At 47.0% G+C, this 17,381-nt stretch overlaps 1 protein-coding gene across 5 annotated transcripts in view; it reads right to left on the minus strand.

Moving 5' to 3' along the window:
- CACNB3 (calcium voltage-gated channel auxiliary subunit beta 3) overlaps positions 1-17,381 on the minus strand; it is a 426,341-nt gene that overhangs the window by 95,885 nt on the left and 313,075 nt on the right. For 4 of the 5 annotated variants that reach the window (XM_063952739.1, XM_063952732.1, XM_063952727.1 and 1 more), the window contains exons 4-5: positions 12,882-12,997; positions 12,719-12,792 (exon numbers count right to left, since the gene is read on the minus strand). In XM_063952739.1, coding sequence (XP_063808809.1) covers positions 12,719-12,792; positions 12,882-12,997 — 190 coding nt within the window. Of the gene's footprint in view, positions 1-12,718; positions 12,793-12,881; positions 12,998-17,381 lie in introns of those variants that run through there. The other variant, XM_063952741.1, reaches the window with a different exon arrangement.

Consider the following 17,381-nt stretch of genomic DNA (forward strand, 5'->3'; position numbering starts at 1 on the left):
CTTAAAACCAAAAAAGGTTTCAGTGCATCATTGCACGCGGGTCCTGGGGAAGATGGTGGCTTCATACGAGGCCATCCCTTTCGGCAGGTTCCATGCGAGGACCTTTCAATGGGACCTCTTGGACAAGTGGTCCGTGTCCCATTTACGAATGCATCAAAGGATCACCCTGTCTCCCAGGACCAGGGTATCTCTCCTGTGGTGGCTGAACAGTGCTCACCTGCTAGAGGGTCGCAGGTTCGGCATTCAGGACTGGGTCCTGGTGACCACGGACGCAAGCCTCCGAGGCTGGGGAGCAGTGACACTGGGAAGAAATTTCCAAGGTCTCTGGTCAAACCTAGAGACTTGTCTCCACATCAACGTCCTGGAGTTGAGGGCCATATACAACGCCCTGTGTCAAGCGGAGGAATTGCTTCGGAGAAAACCGGTTCTGATTCAGTCGGACAACGTCACGGCAGTGGCTCATATAAACCGGCAAGGCGGAACAAGGAGCAGAGTGGCCATGGCAGAAGCGACCAGGATTCTACGCTGGGCAGAAGGCCATGTAAGCGCAGTATCAGCAGTGTTCATCCCGGGGGTGGACAACTGGGAGGCGGACTTCCTCAGCAGGCACGACCTGCATCCGGGAGAGTGGGGACTTCATCAAGAAGTCTTCGCACAGATCACGGATCGATGGGGACTGCCTCAAATCGACATGATGGCATCCCATCTCAACAAAAAGCTAAAGCGGTATTGCGCCAGGTCAAGGGACCCTCAGGCGGTAGCGGTAGACGCTCTGGTGACACCTTGGGTGTTCAGATCGGTCTATGTGTTTCCTCCTCTTCCTCTCATACCCAAAGTGTTGAGAATAATAAGAATGAGCAGGGTCAGAACAATCCTCATTGTTCCAGATTGGCCACGGAGGACTTGGTATCCGGAGCTGCAAGAGTTGCTCACAGAAGATCCGTGGCCTCTTCCTCTAAGGCAGGACCTGCTGCGGCAGGGGCCCTGTCTGTCCCTAGACTTACCGCGGCTGCTTTTGACGGCATGGCGGTTGAACGCCGGATCCTAGTGGAAAAAGGAATTCCGGAGGAAGTCATTCCTACCCTGATCAAGGCTAGGAAAGACGTGACGTTAAAACATTATCACCGTATGTGGCGGAAATATGTTTCTTGGTGTGAGGCCAGAGCTGCTCCTACGGAGGAGTTCCATTTGGGCTGTCTGCTTCACATCCTTCAAACAGGAGTGACTTTGGGCCTAAAATTAGGGTCCATAAAGGTCCAAATTTCGGCCTTATCCATTTTCTTTCAAAGAAAATTAGCCTCTCTTCCTGAAGTACAGACTTTTGTGAAGGGGGTGCTGCATATTTAGCCTCCCTTTGTGCCTCCGGTGGCGCCTTGGGATCTTAACGTGGTGTTACGTTTCCTCAAGTCACCTTGGTTTGAACCACTCAAAACTGTGGAGTTGAAATACCTCACGTGGAAAGTGGTCATGTTGTTGGCATTAGCTTCGGCTAGACGTGTTTCAGAATTGGCGGCTTTATCACATAAAAGCCCATACTTGGTTTTTCACGTGGATAGGGCAGAGTTGAGGACTCGTCCTCAATTTCTGCCTAAGGTGGTCTCATCTTTTCATATGAACCAACCTATTGTCGTGCCTGAGGCTACACGGGACTTGGAGGATTCCGAGTCCCTGAATGTGGTCAGGGCTTTGAAGATTTATGTGACCAGAACGGCTAGAATCAGGAAGACTGAAGCTCTGTTTGTTCTGTATGCGGCCAACAAGGTTGGCGCTCCTGCTTCAAAGCAGACTATTGCTCGCTGGATCTGTAACACGATTCAGCAGGCGCTTTCTACGGCAGGATTGCCGTTACCGAAATCGGTTAAGGCCCATTCCACTAGGAAAGTGGGCTCTTCTTGGGCGGCTGCCCGAGGGGTCTCGGCATTACAGTTGTGCCGAGCAGCTACTTGGTCGGGGTCTAACACCTTTGCAAAGTTCTATAAGTTTGATACCCTGGCTGAGGAGGACCTCCTGTTTGCTCAATCGGTGCTGCAGAGTCATCCGCACTCTCCCGCCCGTTTGGGAGCTTTGGTATAATCCCCATGGTCCTTACGGAGTCCCAGCATCCTCAAGGACGTTAGAGAAAATAAGATTTTACTTACCGGTAAATCTATTTCTCGTAGTCCATAGAGGATGCTGGGCGCCCGTCCCAAGTGCGGATTTCTTCTGCAAGACTTGTATATAGTTATTGCTTACATAAGGGTTATGTTATAGTTTATTGGTTGAACCGTGGCTATGTTGTTGTTCATACTGTTAACTGGGTAGTTTATCACAAGTGATACGGTGTGATTGGTGTGGCTGGTATGGATCTCGCCCTTAGATTTACAAAAATCCTTCCTCGTACTGTCCATCTCCTCTGGGCACAATTTCCCTAACTGAGGTCTGGAGGAGGGGCATAGAGGGAGGAGCCAGTGCACACCCAGAGTCCAAAGCTTTCTTGAAGTGCCCTATCTCCTTCCCCATGGTCCTTACGGAGTCCCAGCATCCTCTACGGACTATGAGAAATAGATTTACCGGTAAGTAAAATCTTATTATTTTTCCTTGTTAGGTGCACGTGTTTGAGCTTTAAGATTAAATCATAAGGCACAAACTGCAAACTGCTTTTTGGGGAGATGTATCATCCCCCAGACGCAGCAGCAGATCACAGAAGCCTGCAAGAGGCGACTATTAACACATGACGCCTCCAGCTGCATTTGCATAATTTATCAGTACCGGGTGCTACTGCCCTGCGTCTAAGAGCAGTAGCACCTCCTAAGCTAGATATTGCCGGGGCACGCAGAGATTTTTGTTGCGTTTGGGGTTGGGGAACAATGCTCATTTTAAAACATTATGTATTTCTTTTACAGTATATACAGACTAGTGAAATGTTAACGCAAATCAAGACTTTGGGCCTGATTCTGAGTCAGACGTGTATATGCCTATTGGCAGTAATCCATCCGTGACTCGGTGCAAATGCTGCTATGAAGTCCTTCCCTGGTCTACATCCATGTGACTGAATGCGCAAGGACTGAGACGTCCACTGCCAGCATCCATTGTGCATCCTCAGCTCCATAGTAGGTGCAGTTCCTCCATCCAAGCATGGCTTCCTATGTGAGCAGCTGAGCGTCTCTGCACGCAACCGCTTTCACCGTCACTCCCTCAACACTTCCATAATATGCCTATAAGATGGACCATTACCTTGTGTGTTTGCTAAGCCACCACTGTCACCAGCCAGGAACTTCCACTATGGGGTATATTCAATTCAAGTCAGATCCTTTCCGACAAGCACTGTTGGAAAGGATCCAACAAAGCACTATTCAATGAACAGTCAAATCCGACTGTCGGATTTGTCCGTTTCCGACAACTATCACTTGCCCCGCCGCTCATACCCCTGCTGTCAGGGGTTCCGTCCGAGCTGCTGCTGACGCCGGTGTCCCATCCGTGCTGCTCCTCTCAGCTCATCCTCAGCCGTCCCTGTGTTGAGATCACAGGGACGGGCTGGAGTGAGCCTCAGATCCCCGCACTCAGCCACACAGCCCAGTGCCGGCCGGGGAACGCTGGTCATCGCGGTAAAGAGGAGCCTAGGCAGGGGGATGCCCGTCTGAGGTACCAGCCATGTGCCCTGCTGCCCCTACAGCCCGCCGTCTCTTCCATCCTCCCCCGTCCCCACACCCCTCAAAACATGTCCCCACTCCCCATCTCATCTCCTCAATCCAACTTTTTTTTCAAGTCGGATTGAGATTGTCGGAAACGGGGCCAAAACCTGTCAGATTTGGATGCTTTTCCGACAAAAGCATGTGGATCTGCGGCTATTCCGCCAATCCACATGTTTTCCGACAAGTAGGGAATTCCTGACCTAAATTAGTCGGAAACTTCTGTCTTTCCGACAAGACGGAAGTTTCGACTTCAATGGAATATACCCCTATATTTCCAAAACATTTCTGAGACGGTGCATCTCATGTGCAACTCAATCGCAACTCCAACAATGAGTGTGCTCTATCTGGACGCATATGTAGTGCGACATATAGGCATGCGCAGAAGAAAAAGTGCTCTACTGCATGCAACATCGGCAGTGCGTGTAACTGAGAATAAGGCCCTGCATCTCCAGGCATGTTCCGCAGGTCTTGCTAACATCTGATCCTTATTGTGCATCCCTTCGTATTCAGTCCAGTTAGAATTTCAGTTCCAGATGTATAAATGTCTCTATAGATTGTAAGCTTGCAAGCGGGGCCCGCTTACCTCTCTGTCTGTTAATATTTGCTAAAGATCAGTTTTGGGTCTATTTCAAAACTGACTGGAAGTGACGATTATCTACGTCTGTTTGCAATCTGAAAAAACAGCTGTCATTTAAAGGCCTACGTCAATAGCCCTCAGAATTTAAAACCCTCTACCACAGCAGATCTGATGGCAAACCTGCCATCAACCTGCTGCAAAGGTGAAACCCTGAACAGATCACTAAGATCTATGCAGCTTTGTTAATTAAGTGTAAAGTAATAGTTAAAAATAGAGAGAAAAATGTGTGCACCCTATCCCCCCCCCCCCCCCAAAAAAAAAAAAAAAAAAATTCAATTTCTGGGGTCCCCACTCCCCAAGGGATTACAGCCCTGGGCTGGCCAGTGTCGGGCTCGGATGGTCAGGGCTGGTTATAAATTTGGGGGAGACCACACCACACATACACTATTTCTTTTCTCTATTTCTCTAACGTCCTAGTGGATACTGGGGACTCCGTAAGGACCATGGGGAATAGACGGGCTCCGCAGGAGACATGGGCACTTTAAGAAAGAATTTAGATTCTGGTGTGCTCTGGCTCCTCCCTCTATGTCCCTCCTCCAGACCTCAGTTTGAATCTGTGCCCGGACGAGCTGGGTGCTGTTCAGTGAGCTCTCCTGAGCTTGCTGTAAGAAAGTATTTTGTTAGGTTTTTTATTTTCAGGGAGCTCTGCTGGCAACAGACTCCCTGCATCGTGGGACAGAGGGGAGAGAAGCAGCCCTACTCTCTGAAGATAGGTCCTGCTTCTTAGGCTACTGGACACCATTAGCTCCAGAGGGATCGTACACAGGATCTCACCCTCGTCGTCCGATCCCAGAGCCGCGCCGCCGTCCCCCTCGCAGAGCCGGAAGACAGAAGCCGGGTGAGCATGAGAAGCAAGAAGACTTCGAAATCGGCGGCAGAAGACTCCGGTCTTCACTGAGGTAGCGCACAGCACTGCAGTTGTTCGCCATTGCTCCCACACACACCTCACATACTCCGGTCACTGTAAGGGTGCAGGGCGCAGGGGGGGGGGGCGCCCTGGGCAGCAATTGGGACCTCTTTGGCAAAAGTTTAGCATATATACAGTTGGGCACTGTATATATGTATGAGCCCCCGCCAAGAAAATGTATATTTAAGCGGGACAGAAGCCCGCCGTCGAGGGGGTGGGGCTTCTTCCTCAGCACTCACTAGCGCCATGTTTTTTCTCCACAGCACCGCTGAGAGGAAGCTCCCCAGCCTCTCCCCTGCAGATACACGATAGAAGAGGGTAAAAAGAGAGGGGGGGCACATAATTAGGCGCAAAAATCAATATAAACAGCAGCTACTGGGTTAACATTAAGTTACTGTGTTATTCCTGGGGTAATAGCGCTGGGGTGTGTGCTGGCATACTCTCTCTCTGTCTCTCCAAAGGGCCTTGTGGGGGAATTGTCTTCAGATGAGCATTCCCTGAGTGTGTGGTGTGTCGGTACGTGTGTGTCGACATGTCTGAGGTAAAAGGCACCCCTAAGGAGAAGATGGAGCAAATGTGTGTGTGAGGGGTGTCTCCGTCGACAACGCCGACACCTGTTTGGATATGTGTAATTAAGTGCTAAGGTGAAATTATTGCACAAAAGATTAGAGAACAGACAGGGAATCTACCCATGTCTGTCCCTATGTCGCAGAGACCTTCAGAGTCTCTCAATGATCACTATCCAAAATAATAGACACTGATATCGACACGGAGTCTGACTCCAGTATCGACTACGATAATGCAAAGTTACAGCCAAAATGGCAGGAAAGTATTCAATATATGATTATTGTAATAAAAGATGATTTGCATATCACTGATGACTCATCTGTCCCTGACACAAGGGTACACATGTTTAAGGGGAAGAAAGCTGAGGTAAATTTCCCTCCTCTCATGAAGGAAAAGAGCGGGAATCTGCAGACAAGAGACTGCAGTTTCCCACAAAGAATTATCAGGGAGTATCCTTTCCCTACTAGGGCCAGGATACGATGGGAATCTTCCCCTAGGGTGTCACGTTTGCCCAAAAGGTAGCCCTGACTTAACAGCTATCCTCAAGGATCCTGCAGATAGCGTGCACATTCTGGTACACTACTCAGACCGGCGATTGTGTCGGCATGGGTTTATAGCGCTGTAGCAGCGTGGTCAGGTACCTTATCAGCAGAGATTGAGACCCTAGTATGTATATATATATATATATATAGATATATATATTAAAGATGCTGTCTTAAGATATATATATATATAAAACATGCCCAAAGAGACATTAGTCTACTGGGTTCTAGAGTCAACGCTATGTCGATTTCTGCTTGACGTGTCCTGTAGAATATGCAATGGACAGGTGATGCCGACTTAAGAGGCATATGGAAGGCTGAGGATTGTGTGGAGAAGGGATCTCGGACCTGGTCTCCACAGCTATAGCTGGTAATTCTGATCTTTTGCCTTATATTCCTGCACAGCCTAGGAAAGCACGACATTATCAAATGCAGCCTTTCGATCACAAAGAAACAAGAAAGTCCGAGGTGCGTCCTTTCTTGCCAGAGGCAGGGGCAGAAGAAAGAAGCTGCACAACACAGCTAGTTCCCAGGAACAGAAGTCCTCCCCGGCCTCTACAAAATCCACTGCATGTCGCTGGGGCTCCACAGGCGGAGCTAGGCCCGGTGGGGGCACGTCTTCGTAATTTCAGCCACAAGTGGGTTCACTCCCTGTTGGATCCCTGGGCAATTGATATTGTGTCTCAGGGATACAAGCTGGACTTTGAGGAGATGCTCCCTCACCGACGGCCCTGCCGGCTTCCCCCCACGAGAGGGAAATAGTGTTAACTGCAATTCACAAATTGTATCTTCAACAGGTGGTGGTCAAGGTTCCCCTCTTTCAACAAGGAGGGGGTTATTATTCGACCATGTTGTAGTCCCGAAACCGGACGGTTCGGTCAGACCCATATTGAATTTAAAATCCCTGAACATATACCTGAAAAGGTTCAAGTTCAAGATGGAATCGCTAAGAGCGGCCATTGCAAGCCTGAAAGGGGGAGATTTTATGGTGTCTCTGGACATAAAGGATGCATACCTTCATGCCCCATTTATCCACCTCATCAGGCGTACCTCAGATTTGCGGTATAGGATTGTCATTACCAATTTCAGACGTTGCGTCTCCCCACGGCCCCGAGAATTTTCACCAAGGTAATGGCGGAAATGATGGTGCTCCTGTGGAAGCAAGGTGTCACAATTATCCAGTACTTGGACGATCTCCTCATAAAAGCGAGATTAAGAGAGCAGTTGCTGAACAGCGTATCACTTTCTCTGGAAGTGTACCGGCAACATGGCTGGATTCTAAATATTCCAAAGTCGCAGTTGGTTCCTATGGCTCATCTGCCTTTCCTAGGCATGATTCTAGATACAGACCAGAAAAGGGTTTATCTCCCGATAGAGAGAGCTCAGGAGCTCATGACACTGGTCAGGAACCTATTAAAACCAAAACAGGTGTCAGTGCATCACTGCACTCGAGTCCTGGGAAGGATGGTGGCATCATAAGAGGCCATTCCCTTCGGCAGGTTCCATGCGAGGACCTTTTCAATGGGACTTACTGGACAAGTGGTCCGGATCACATCTTCAGATGCATCGGTTAATCACCCTATCTCCCAGGGCCAGGGTGTCTCTCCTGTGGCTGCAGAGTGCTCACCTTCGCGAGGGCCACAGATTCGGCATTAAGGACTGGGTCCTGGTGACCACGGATGCAAGCCTCCGAGGGTGGGGAGCAGTCGCACAGGGAAGGAATTTCCAAGGTCTGTGGTCAAGTCAGGAGACTTGCCTTCACATCACCATCCTGGAATTAAGGGCCGTATACAACGCCCTACGTCAAGCGGAGACCCTGCTTCGCGACCAACCGGTTCTGATTCAGTCAGAAGCCACCAGAATTCTTCGCTGGGCGGAGAATCACGTAAGCGCACTGTCAGCAGTGTTCATCCCGGGAGTGGACAGCTGGGAAGCAGACATCTTCAGCAGGCACGACCTCCACCCGGGAGAGTGGGGACTTCATCAAGAAGTCTTCACGCAGATTGCAAGTCGGTGGGAACTGCCACAGGTGGACGTGATGGCATCCCGCCTCAACAAAAAGCTACAGAGGTATTGCGCCAGGTCATGAGACCCTCAGGCGATAGCTGTGGACGCACTGGTGTCACCGTGGGTGTTCCAGTCGGTCTATGTATTTCCTCCTCTTCCTCTCATACCCAAGGTGCTGAGAATCATAAGAAAAAGAGGAGTGAGAACAATACTCATTGTTCCGGATTGGCCAAGAAGGACTTGGTATCCAGATCTGCAATAAATGCTCACAGAGGACCCGTGGCCTCTGCCTCTAAGACAGGACTTGTTGCAACAGGGGCCCTGTCTGTTCCAAGACTTACCATGGCTGCGTTTGACGGCATGGCGGTTGAACGCCGGATCCTTGCCGAAAAAGGCATTCCGGATGAGGTCATTCCTACGCTGATAAAGGACGTGACAACTCAACATTATCACCGTATATGGCGAAAATATGTTGCTTGGTGTGAGGCCAGGAATGCCCCTACGGAGGAATTCCAGCTGGGCCGTTTCCTTCACGTCCTACAGTCAGGAGTGAATTTGGGCCTAAAATTGGGGTCCATTAAGGTCCAGCTTTCGGCCCTATCCATTTTCTTTCAAAAGGAGTTGACTTCCATACGTGAAGTTCAGACGCTGTAAAGGGAGTGCTGCATATTCATCCCCCTTTTGTGCCTCCAGTGGCACCTTGGGATCTTAACGTGGTGTTGAGTTTCCTGAAATCCCACTGGTTTGAACCACTCAAAACGATGGAATTGAAATGTCTCACGTGGAAGGTGGTTATGCTGCTAGCCTTGGCTTCGGCTAGGCGTGTGTCAGAATTAGCGGCTTTTGTCACATAAAAGCCCCTATCTGGTTTTCCATGCGGATAGAGCAGAATTGCGGACCCGCCCACAGTTTCTGCCGAAAGTGGTTTCATCCTTTCATATAAACCAACCTATTGTGGTGTCTGTGGCTACTACTGACTTGGAGGATTCCGAGTTACTTGATGTGGTCAGGGCTTTGAAGGTTTATGTAGCCAGAACGGCTAGGGTCAGGAAAACAGAATCTTTGTTTATCCTGTATGCTTCCAACAAGCTTGGGGCGCCTGCTTCAAAGCAAACTATTGCTCGCTGGATCTGTAATACGATTCAGCAGGCTCATTCTGCGGCTGGATTGCCGCTGCCAAAATCAGTTAAGGCCCATTCCACTAGGAAGATGGGCTCTTCTTGGGCGGCTGCCCGAGGGGTCTCGGCATTACAGCTGTGCCGAGCGGCTACTTGGTCAGGTTCAAACACTTTTGCAAAGTTCTATAAGTTTGATATCCTGGCTGAGGAGGACCTTGTGTTTGCTCAATCGGTGCTGCAGAGTCATCCGCATTCTCCCGCCCGTTTGGGAGCTTTGGTATAATCCCCATGGTCCTTACGGAGTCCCCAGCATCCACTAGGACGTTAGAGAAAATAAGATTTTACTTACCGGTAAATCTATTTCTCGTAGTCCGTAGTGGATGCTGGGCGCCCGTCCCAAGTGCGGACTTCTTCTGCAATACTTGTATATAGTTATTGCTGCAATAAGGGTTATGTTATAGTTGCATCAGGGTTGTACTGATGCTCTGTTGTTGTTCATACTGTTGACTGGGTAAGTTTATCACAAGTTATACGGTGTGATTGGTGTGGCTGGTATGTATCTTGCCCTGGATTACCAAAATCCTTTCCTTGTGCTGTCAGCTCTTCCGGGCACAGTTTCTCTAACTGAGGTCTGGAGGAGGGACATAGAGGGAGGAGCCAGAGCACACCAGAATCTAAATTCTTTCTTAAAGTGCCCATGTCTCCTGCGGATCCCGTCTATTCCCCATGGTCCTTACGGAGTCCCCAGCATCCACTACGGACTACGAGAAATAGATTTACCGGTAAGTAAAATCTTATTTTTAAACATTTCTAAACATTTTACAGTAATGAATCCTGCACAGATTACTAAGCTCCGTGCAGGACTTCATCCCACTACAACAGTCAGGTCTACAGTATTGTTTGGGTGGGTTTGCAGTCGTTTTAAGGTATTTTTTTGTTGCTTTTCAAAAAGATGCTTAGTAAATATCTGATTTCTATGTAATATAATCGATAGCTGCTACAATGTCCTAAACATAAAAACATAGAATGTGACAGCAGATAAGAACCACTTGGCCCATCGGGTGTGGTATGAGTTGCCGGCGGCTGGGTCCCTGGCGGCCAGCATACCGGCACCGGGATCCCAACCGCCGGCTTGCCGACAGCGGGGTAAGCACAAATAAGCCCCTTGCAGCCTCGCTGTGCTCGCCGCGCTATGCGCTCCACACCATCTATTCTCCCTCCAAGGGGGTCGTGGACCCCCAAGAGGGAGAAAAGGTGTCGGTATGCCGGTTGTCGGTATTCCGGCGCCGGTATACTGTGCGCCGGGATCCAAACAACCGGTATGCTGAATACCACCCGGCCCATCTAGTCTGCCCCTTTTCAGCCATATTAATACCTCAAACCCTATTTTATCTTAATTTCTTTGTAAGGATATCCTTATGTCTATCCCATGCATGTTTAAATTATTCTAGTGTCTTAAACTGGCCATACACCTAAAGATTATTGTTAGATCTGGCTGGTTGGAATTAAAATCTGGTAATGTATGGGAGCAAATGGCAATTGACCATTTGCTCCTAAATGATGTAAAACTGACAAATATGGTCGTTAAATTATTTAAATCAAATGGATTTAACCATTTTATGTGATTGACAATTTTTTGTCAGTTTCCAGTGTTTGGGAGCAAATGGTCAATTGTCACTTGCTCTCATCCATTACCAGATTTTAATTCCAACTAGCCAGATCGGACAATAAATCTTGAGGTGTATGGCCAGCTGTTGCCTCTACCACCTCTGCTGGGAGGCTATTCCACTTGTCCACTACCCTTTCTGTGAAGTCATTTTTCCTCAAGTTTCCCCTAAACCTACCTCCTTCCAGTTTCAGTGTATGTCCTCGTGTTCTAATACTTCTTTTCCTTTGAAGAACGTTTCCCTCCTGTACCTTGTTAAAACACTTGATATATTTGAAAGTCATGTTTTTTGGTAGTTTTGCAGTCGGTTTTGACTTTAGTAAATGGTCGTTTTGCAGGACGCAGAAAAACAACAAAAAAATCGACCTTTAGTAAATATACCTCCCAGTCTCATTTTATTACTACAAAGATGTAATTATTAGCTGGGGGCAGATTGGTTGGGGCATTTTTGTGCGTAACAATGTAGCCACAATTGTGTTCCAGTAAGCAAACAAGACTTTGTTATGTGGGTATACAGAGAGCGGTTATGTAATTTTTTCTGGCATTGCAGAATTTTTTCCCTGCACAAAAGCCTTTGATTTTAACACAACCACAAAGGTGGTATTATTCATTACTCTCAATGAGACACCGTTCGCTCAATTTAAGAGCACAATATAAAGCAAGAGCACAGTTAGCTGCAAGGAAACCAATGTCTTTGAAAGTAGCTAGGGTCAAATAGAGCACAATTCAGTACAACTGACAAAATCAGAAATCCTTGAAATCAACGAGGTAGGGAGAAGTGTTTTGACCTGGGTCTGTTACCATTAGAGTGTTATACATTAAGAGCAATGATCACATAAAGGTTCTGAGAAGACAGACAATTCTTCTGCTGCTTGGGGCTGGAGCCTAACTGAAATCTGAATGCAAAAAGCAGAAGCAGCAGTGTTTAACACATCAGTACATGCCAATTGTTTAACGAAATTATATCTGGAAGGGACAGCTATGTCGGTGGTGCAAGGGGGTAAGGCACAGTGCTGCGGTTGTATCATCTGCGGCATTGTACAGTGATGGCAGGATCATGAAGATGGGATTCACTGAGAATCACATAATGAAATGCAGGAATCGCATGTGGGATGTTAGCCATTCTCTCTAGAAATTCTGGACTTTGCTAGCATTATGGGAAAGCAGGTAAGTATGGGAAAACGAATGAGAGAGAAATGTATAAACTACACTTTGCGGTAAATGTAACAGAGTGCGAGATGCTGGTGGTGCAGGAGTTTGTGTAAGAATGGCCGTATTTTTAAAGTGACATTCACAGCATCTAACAGGTGATTTATGAACAAAATGCAATTGTGCAGTAACACATAGCAACAGTTTGCTTTTATTGTGTAAAGTGTACTAGATCGATCATTGAGAATTACAAAATCTGTGGGTTATTACACATCTGCATTAGTTCAATAAATGAATACTACCGCCATGCACTTGTTTTCTAGTAATAAACACTGTAACATTATTCATCTCCTTCTCTTACATACTGCACATTTTTGTAGGATTTTATTTTACAAAATTAGATGAGTTTAAATGTACACATAGCAATGACATAATAATAATGTACAATATTTACCTATAGATGGGGGAGGCGAACGCCGATTTCCTGAGACCATGTCTCCCAAACCAGAGGTGTTACCACCAGACCGCCTGGATAAAAAAAACAAAATGTTATTTGGGAATATACTACAAGGCCCAATGAGAGGAATAAGCAATGCAGGTGCAGTCTGAGCTCTTACCTTGCTTTCTGCTCCTGTTTCAGTCGGATGGCCTCTAGCCTCTGTGGGCTTGGGATAAAGACGATGTCTCCCCCCTCTTTTACTAGCCGCCCGATCCACCAGTCATTGTTGTATTTCTATAAAACAGATTAGACAGGAATATAAATTGCAAAATTCTACTAAAAAAAGCTAGCTGGAGTGAATTAAATATGCTAATTGATCTCCAATGGAACGTCTCTGTATCTACCGCTCTATGGATCGAGGCATTATTTCAATCCTCTATCAGTCCATCTTAATGCCAGACCCCTGCCCCCAACCCCCCCCCTCCCCATCGTACCTTACATGAAATTGCCTGGGAAACTGACTTGGGGACTCCCCTTGAAGACGAAACATGGGACACTATACGACTAAACATTTCTAAATGTTCCATCAGCGTCTTCGTTAAGGAAAACTCCTACAAAATATACACACACTGGTATCTCACTCCAGAACGACTACACCAAATGTATCCCAATACGCCTAACCTTTGTTGGCGCCAATGTGGCCAAATAGGCTCTTATTATCATATTTAGTGGAGTTGCCCCAAGATCGCCTCCTTTTGGTCCCTGGTCCAAACCCTCATTAAATCAGCATGCTGGCTTCCTAGATCTGAAAATAAATTGGTTCTCCATATTTCTTGTGCAGCTAAGCTCCAAATTGCTAAGTCTTGGAAACAACCTTCTCCTCCCACCCGTCAGGAACTCCTGAGCTGTATATGGTTTATAGTAGAGATGAGCGGGTTCGGTTCCTCGGAATCCGAACCCGCACGAACTTCATGTTTTTTTTCACGGGTCCGAGCGACTCGGATCTTCCCGCCTTGCTCGGTTAACCCGAGCGCGCCCGAACGTCATCATGACGCTGTCGGATTCTCGCGAGACTCGGATTCTATATAAGGAGCCGCGCGTCGCCGCCATTTTCACACGTGCATTGAGATTGATAGGGAGAGGACGTGGCTGGCGTCCTCTCCGTTATAGTAGAAAAGAGTAAAGACTGAGTGACTTAGTTATAATTGTGGGGAGGATTGGGGACGGGGAGCAGCTGTTAGGGAGTACAGTGATTTAGATTAGGAGAGAGAGAGAGAGAGAGAGAGATTGACCTGATTTACTGGAGCTTAGGAGTACTGTAGAAGAGAGTGCAGAGTTTACTAGTGACTGACCACAGTGACCACCAGACAGTGCAGTTTTATTTAATATATCCGTTCTCTGCCTGAAAAAAACGATACACACAGTGACTCAGTCACATACCATATCTGTGTGCACTGCTCAGCCCAGTGTGCTGCATCATCTATGTATATATTATATATCTGACTGTGCTCAGCTCACACAGCTTATAATTGTGGGGGAGACTGGGGAGCACTGCAGTGCCAGTTATAGGTTATAGCAGGAGCCAGGAGTACAAGACAGTCACATACCATATCTGTGTGCACTGCTCAGCCCAGTGTGCTGCATCATCTATGTATATATTATATATCTGACTGTGCTCAGCTCACACAGCTTATAATTGTGGGGGAGACTGGGGAGCACTGCAGTGCCAGTTATAGGTTATAGCAGGAGCCAGGAGTACATATTATATTAAAATTAAACAGTGCACACTTTTGCTGCAGGAGTGCCACTGCCAGTGTGACTGACCAGTGACCTGACCACACTGACCACCAGTATAGTTAGTAGTATACTATATTGTGATTGCCTGAAAAAGTTAAACACTCGTCGTGTGACTTCACTTGTGTGGTGTTTTTTTTTTTATTCTATAAAAAACTCATTCTGCTGACAGACAGTGTCCAGCAGGTCCGTCATTATATAATATATATACCTGTCCGGCTGCAGTAGTGATATATATATATTTTTTATATCATTATTTATCATCCAGTCGCAGCAGACACAGTACGGTAGTTCACGGCTGTAGCTACCTCTGTGTCGGCACTCGGCAGTCCGTCCATAATTGTATACCACCTAACCGTGGTTTTTTTTTCTTTCTTCTTTATACATACATACTACGACATCTCTTTATCAACCAGTCTATATTAGCAGCAGACACAGTACAGTACGGTAGTTCACGGCTGTGGCTACCTCTGTGTCGGCACTCGGCAGTCCATCCATACTTGTATACCACCTACCCGTGGTTTTTTTTTCTTTCTTCTTTATACATACATACTACGACATCTCTTTATCAACCAGTCTATATTAGCAGCAGACACAGTACAGTACGGTAGTTCACGGCTGTGGCTACCTCTGTGTCGGCACTCGGCAGTCCGTCCATAATTGTATACCACCTAACCGTGGTTTTTTTTTCTTTCTTCTTTATACATACATACTACGACATCTCTTTATCAACCAGTCTATATTAGCAGCAGACACAGTACAGTACGGTAGTTCACGGCTGTGGCTACCTCTGTGTCGGCACTCGGCAGTCCGTCCATAATTGTATACCACCTAACCGTGGTTTTTTTTTCTTTCTTCTTTATACATACATACTACGACATCTCTTTATCAACCAGTCTATATTAGCAGCAGACACAGTACAGTACGGTAGTTCACGGCTGTGGCTACCTCTGTGTCGGCACTCGGCAGTCCGTCCATAATTGTATACCACCTAACCGTGGTTTTTTTTTCTTTCTTCTTTATACGTACATACTACGACATCTCTTTATCAACCAGTCTATATTAGCAGCAGACACAGTACAGTACGGTAGTTCACGGCTGTGGCTACCTCTGTGTCGGCACTCGGCAGTCCGTCCATAATTGTATACCACCTACCCGTGTTTTTTTTTTCTTTCTTCTTTATACGTACATACTACGACATCTCTTTATCAACCAGTCTATATTAGCAGCAGACACAGTACAGTACGGTAGTTCACGGCTGTGGCTACCTCTGTGTCGGCACTCGGCAGTCCGTCCATAATTGTATACCACCTAACCGTGTTTTTTTTTTCTTTCTTCTTTATACATACATACTACGACATCTCTTTATCAACCAGTCTATATTAGCAGCAGACACAGTACAGTACGGTAGTTCACGGCTGTGGCTACCTCTGTGTCGGCACTCGGCAGTCCGTCCATAATTGTATACCACCTAACCGTGTTTTTTTTTTCTTTCTTCTTTATACGTACATACTACGACATCTCTTTATCAATCAGTCTATATTAGCAGCAGACACAGTACAGTACGGTAGTTCACGGCTGTGGCTACCTCTGTGTCGGCACTCGGCAGTCCGTCCATAATTGTATACCACCTAACCGTGGTTTTTTTTTCTTTCTTCTTTATACGTACATACTACGACATCTCTTTATCAACCAGTCTATATTAGCAGCAGACACAGTACAGTACGGTAGTTCACGGCTGTGGCTACCTCTGTGTCGGCACTCGGCAGTCCGTCCATAATTGTATACCACCTACCCGTGGTTTTTTTTTTCTTTCTTCTTTATACATACATACTACGACATCTCTTTATCAACCAGTCTATATTAGCAGCAGACACAGTACAGTACGGTAGTTCACGGCTGTGGCTACCTCTGTGTCGGCACTCGGCAGTCCGTCCATAATTGTATACCACCTAACCGTGGTTTTTTTTTCTTTCTTCTTTATACATACATACTACGACATCTCTTTATCAACCAGTCTATATTAGCAGCAGACACAGTACAGTACGGTAGTTCACGGCTGTGGCTACCTCTGTGTCGGCACTCGGCAGTCCGTCCATAATTGTATACTAGTATCCATCCATCTCCATTGTTTACCTGAGGTGCCTTTTAGTTGTGCCTATTAAAATATGGAGAACAAAAATGTTGAGGTTCCAAAATTAGGGAAAGATCAAGATCCACTTCCACCTCGTGCTGAAGCTGCTGCCACTAGTCATGGCCGAGACGATGAAATGCCAGCAACGTCGTCTGCCAAGGCCGATGCCCAATGTCATAGTACAGAGCATGTCAAATCCAAAACACCAAATATCAGTAAAAAAAGGACTCCAAAACCTAAAATAAAATTGTCGGAGGAGAAGCGTAAACTTGCCAATATGCCATTTACCACACGGAGTGGCAAGGAACGGCTGAGGCCCTGGCCTATGTTCATGGCTAGTGGTTCAGCTTCACATGAGGATGGAAGAAATCAGCCTCTCGCTAGAAAAATGAAAAGACTCAAGCTGGCAAAAGCACAGCAAAGAACTGTGCATTCTTCGAAATCCCAAATCCACAAGGAGAGTCCAATTGTGTCGGTTGCGATGCCTGACCTTCCCAACACTGGACGTGAAGAGCATGCGCCTTCCACCATTTGCACGCCCCCTGCAAGTGCTGGAAGGAGCACCCGCAGTCCAGTTCCTGATAGTCAGATTGAAGATGTCAGTGTTGAAGTACACCAGGATGAGGAGGATATGGGTGTTGCTGGCGCTGGGGAGGAAATTGACCAGGAGGATTCTGATGGTGAGGTGGTTTGTTTAAGTCAGGCACCCGGGGAGACACCTGTTGTCCGTGGGAGGAATATGGCCGTTGA

The sequence above is a fragment of the Pseudophryne corroboree genome, chromosome 2, assembly GCF_028390025.1.
Source record: "Pseudophryne corroboree isolate aPseCor3 chromosome 2, aPseCor3.hap2, whole genome shotgun sequence".
NCBI lineage: Eukaryota > Metazoa > Chordata > Amphibia > Anura > Myobatrachidae > Pseudophryne > Pseudophryne corroboree.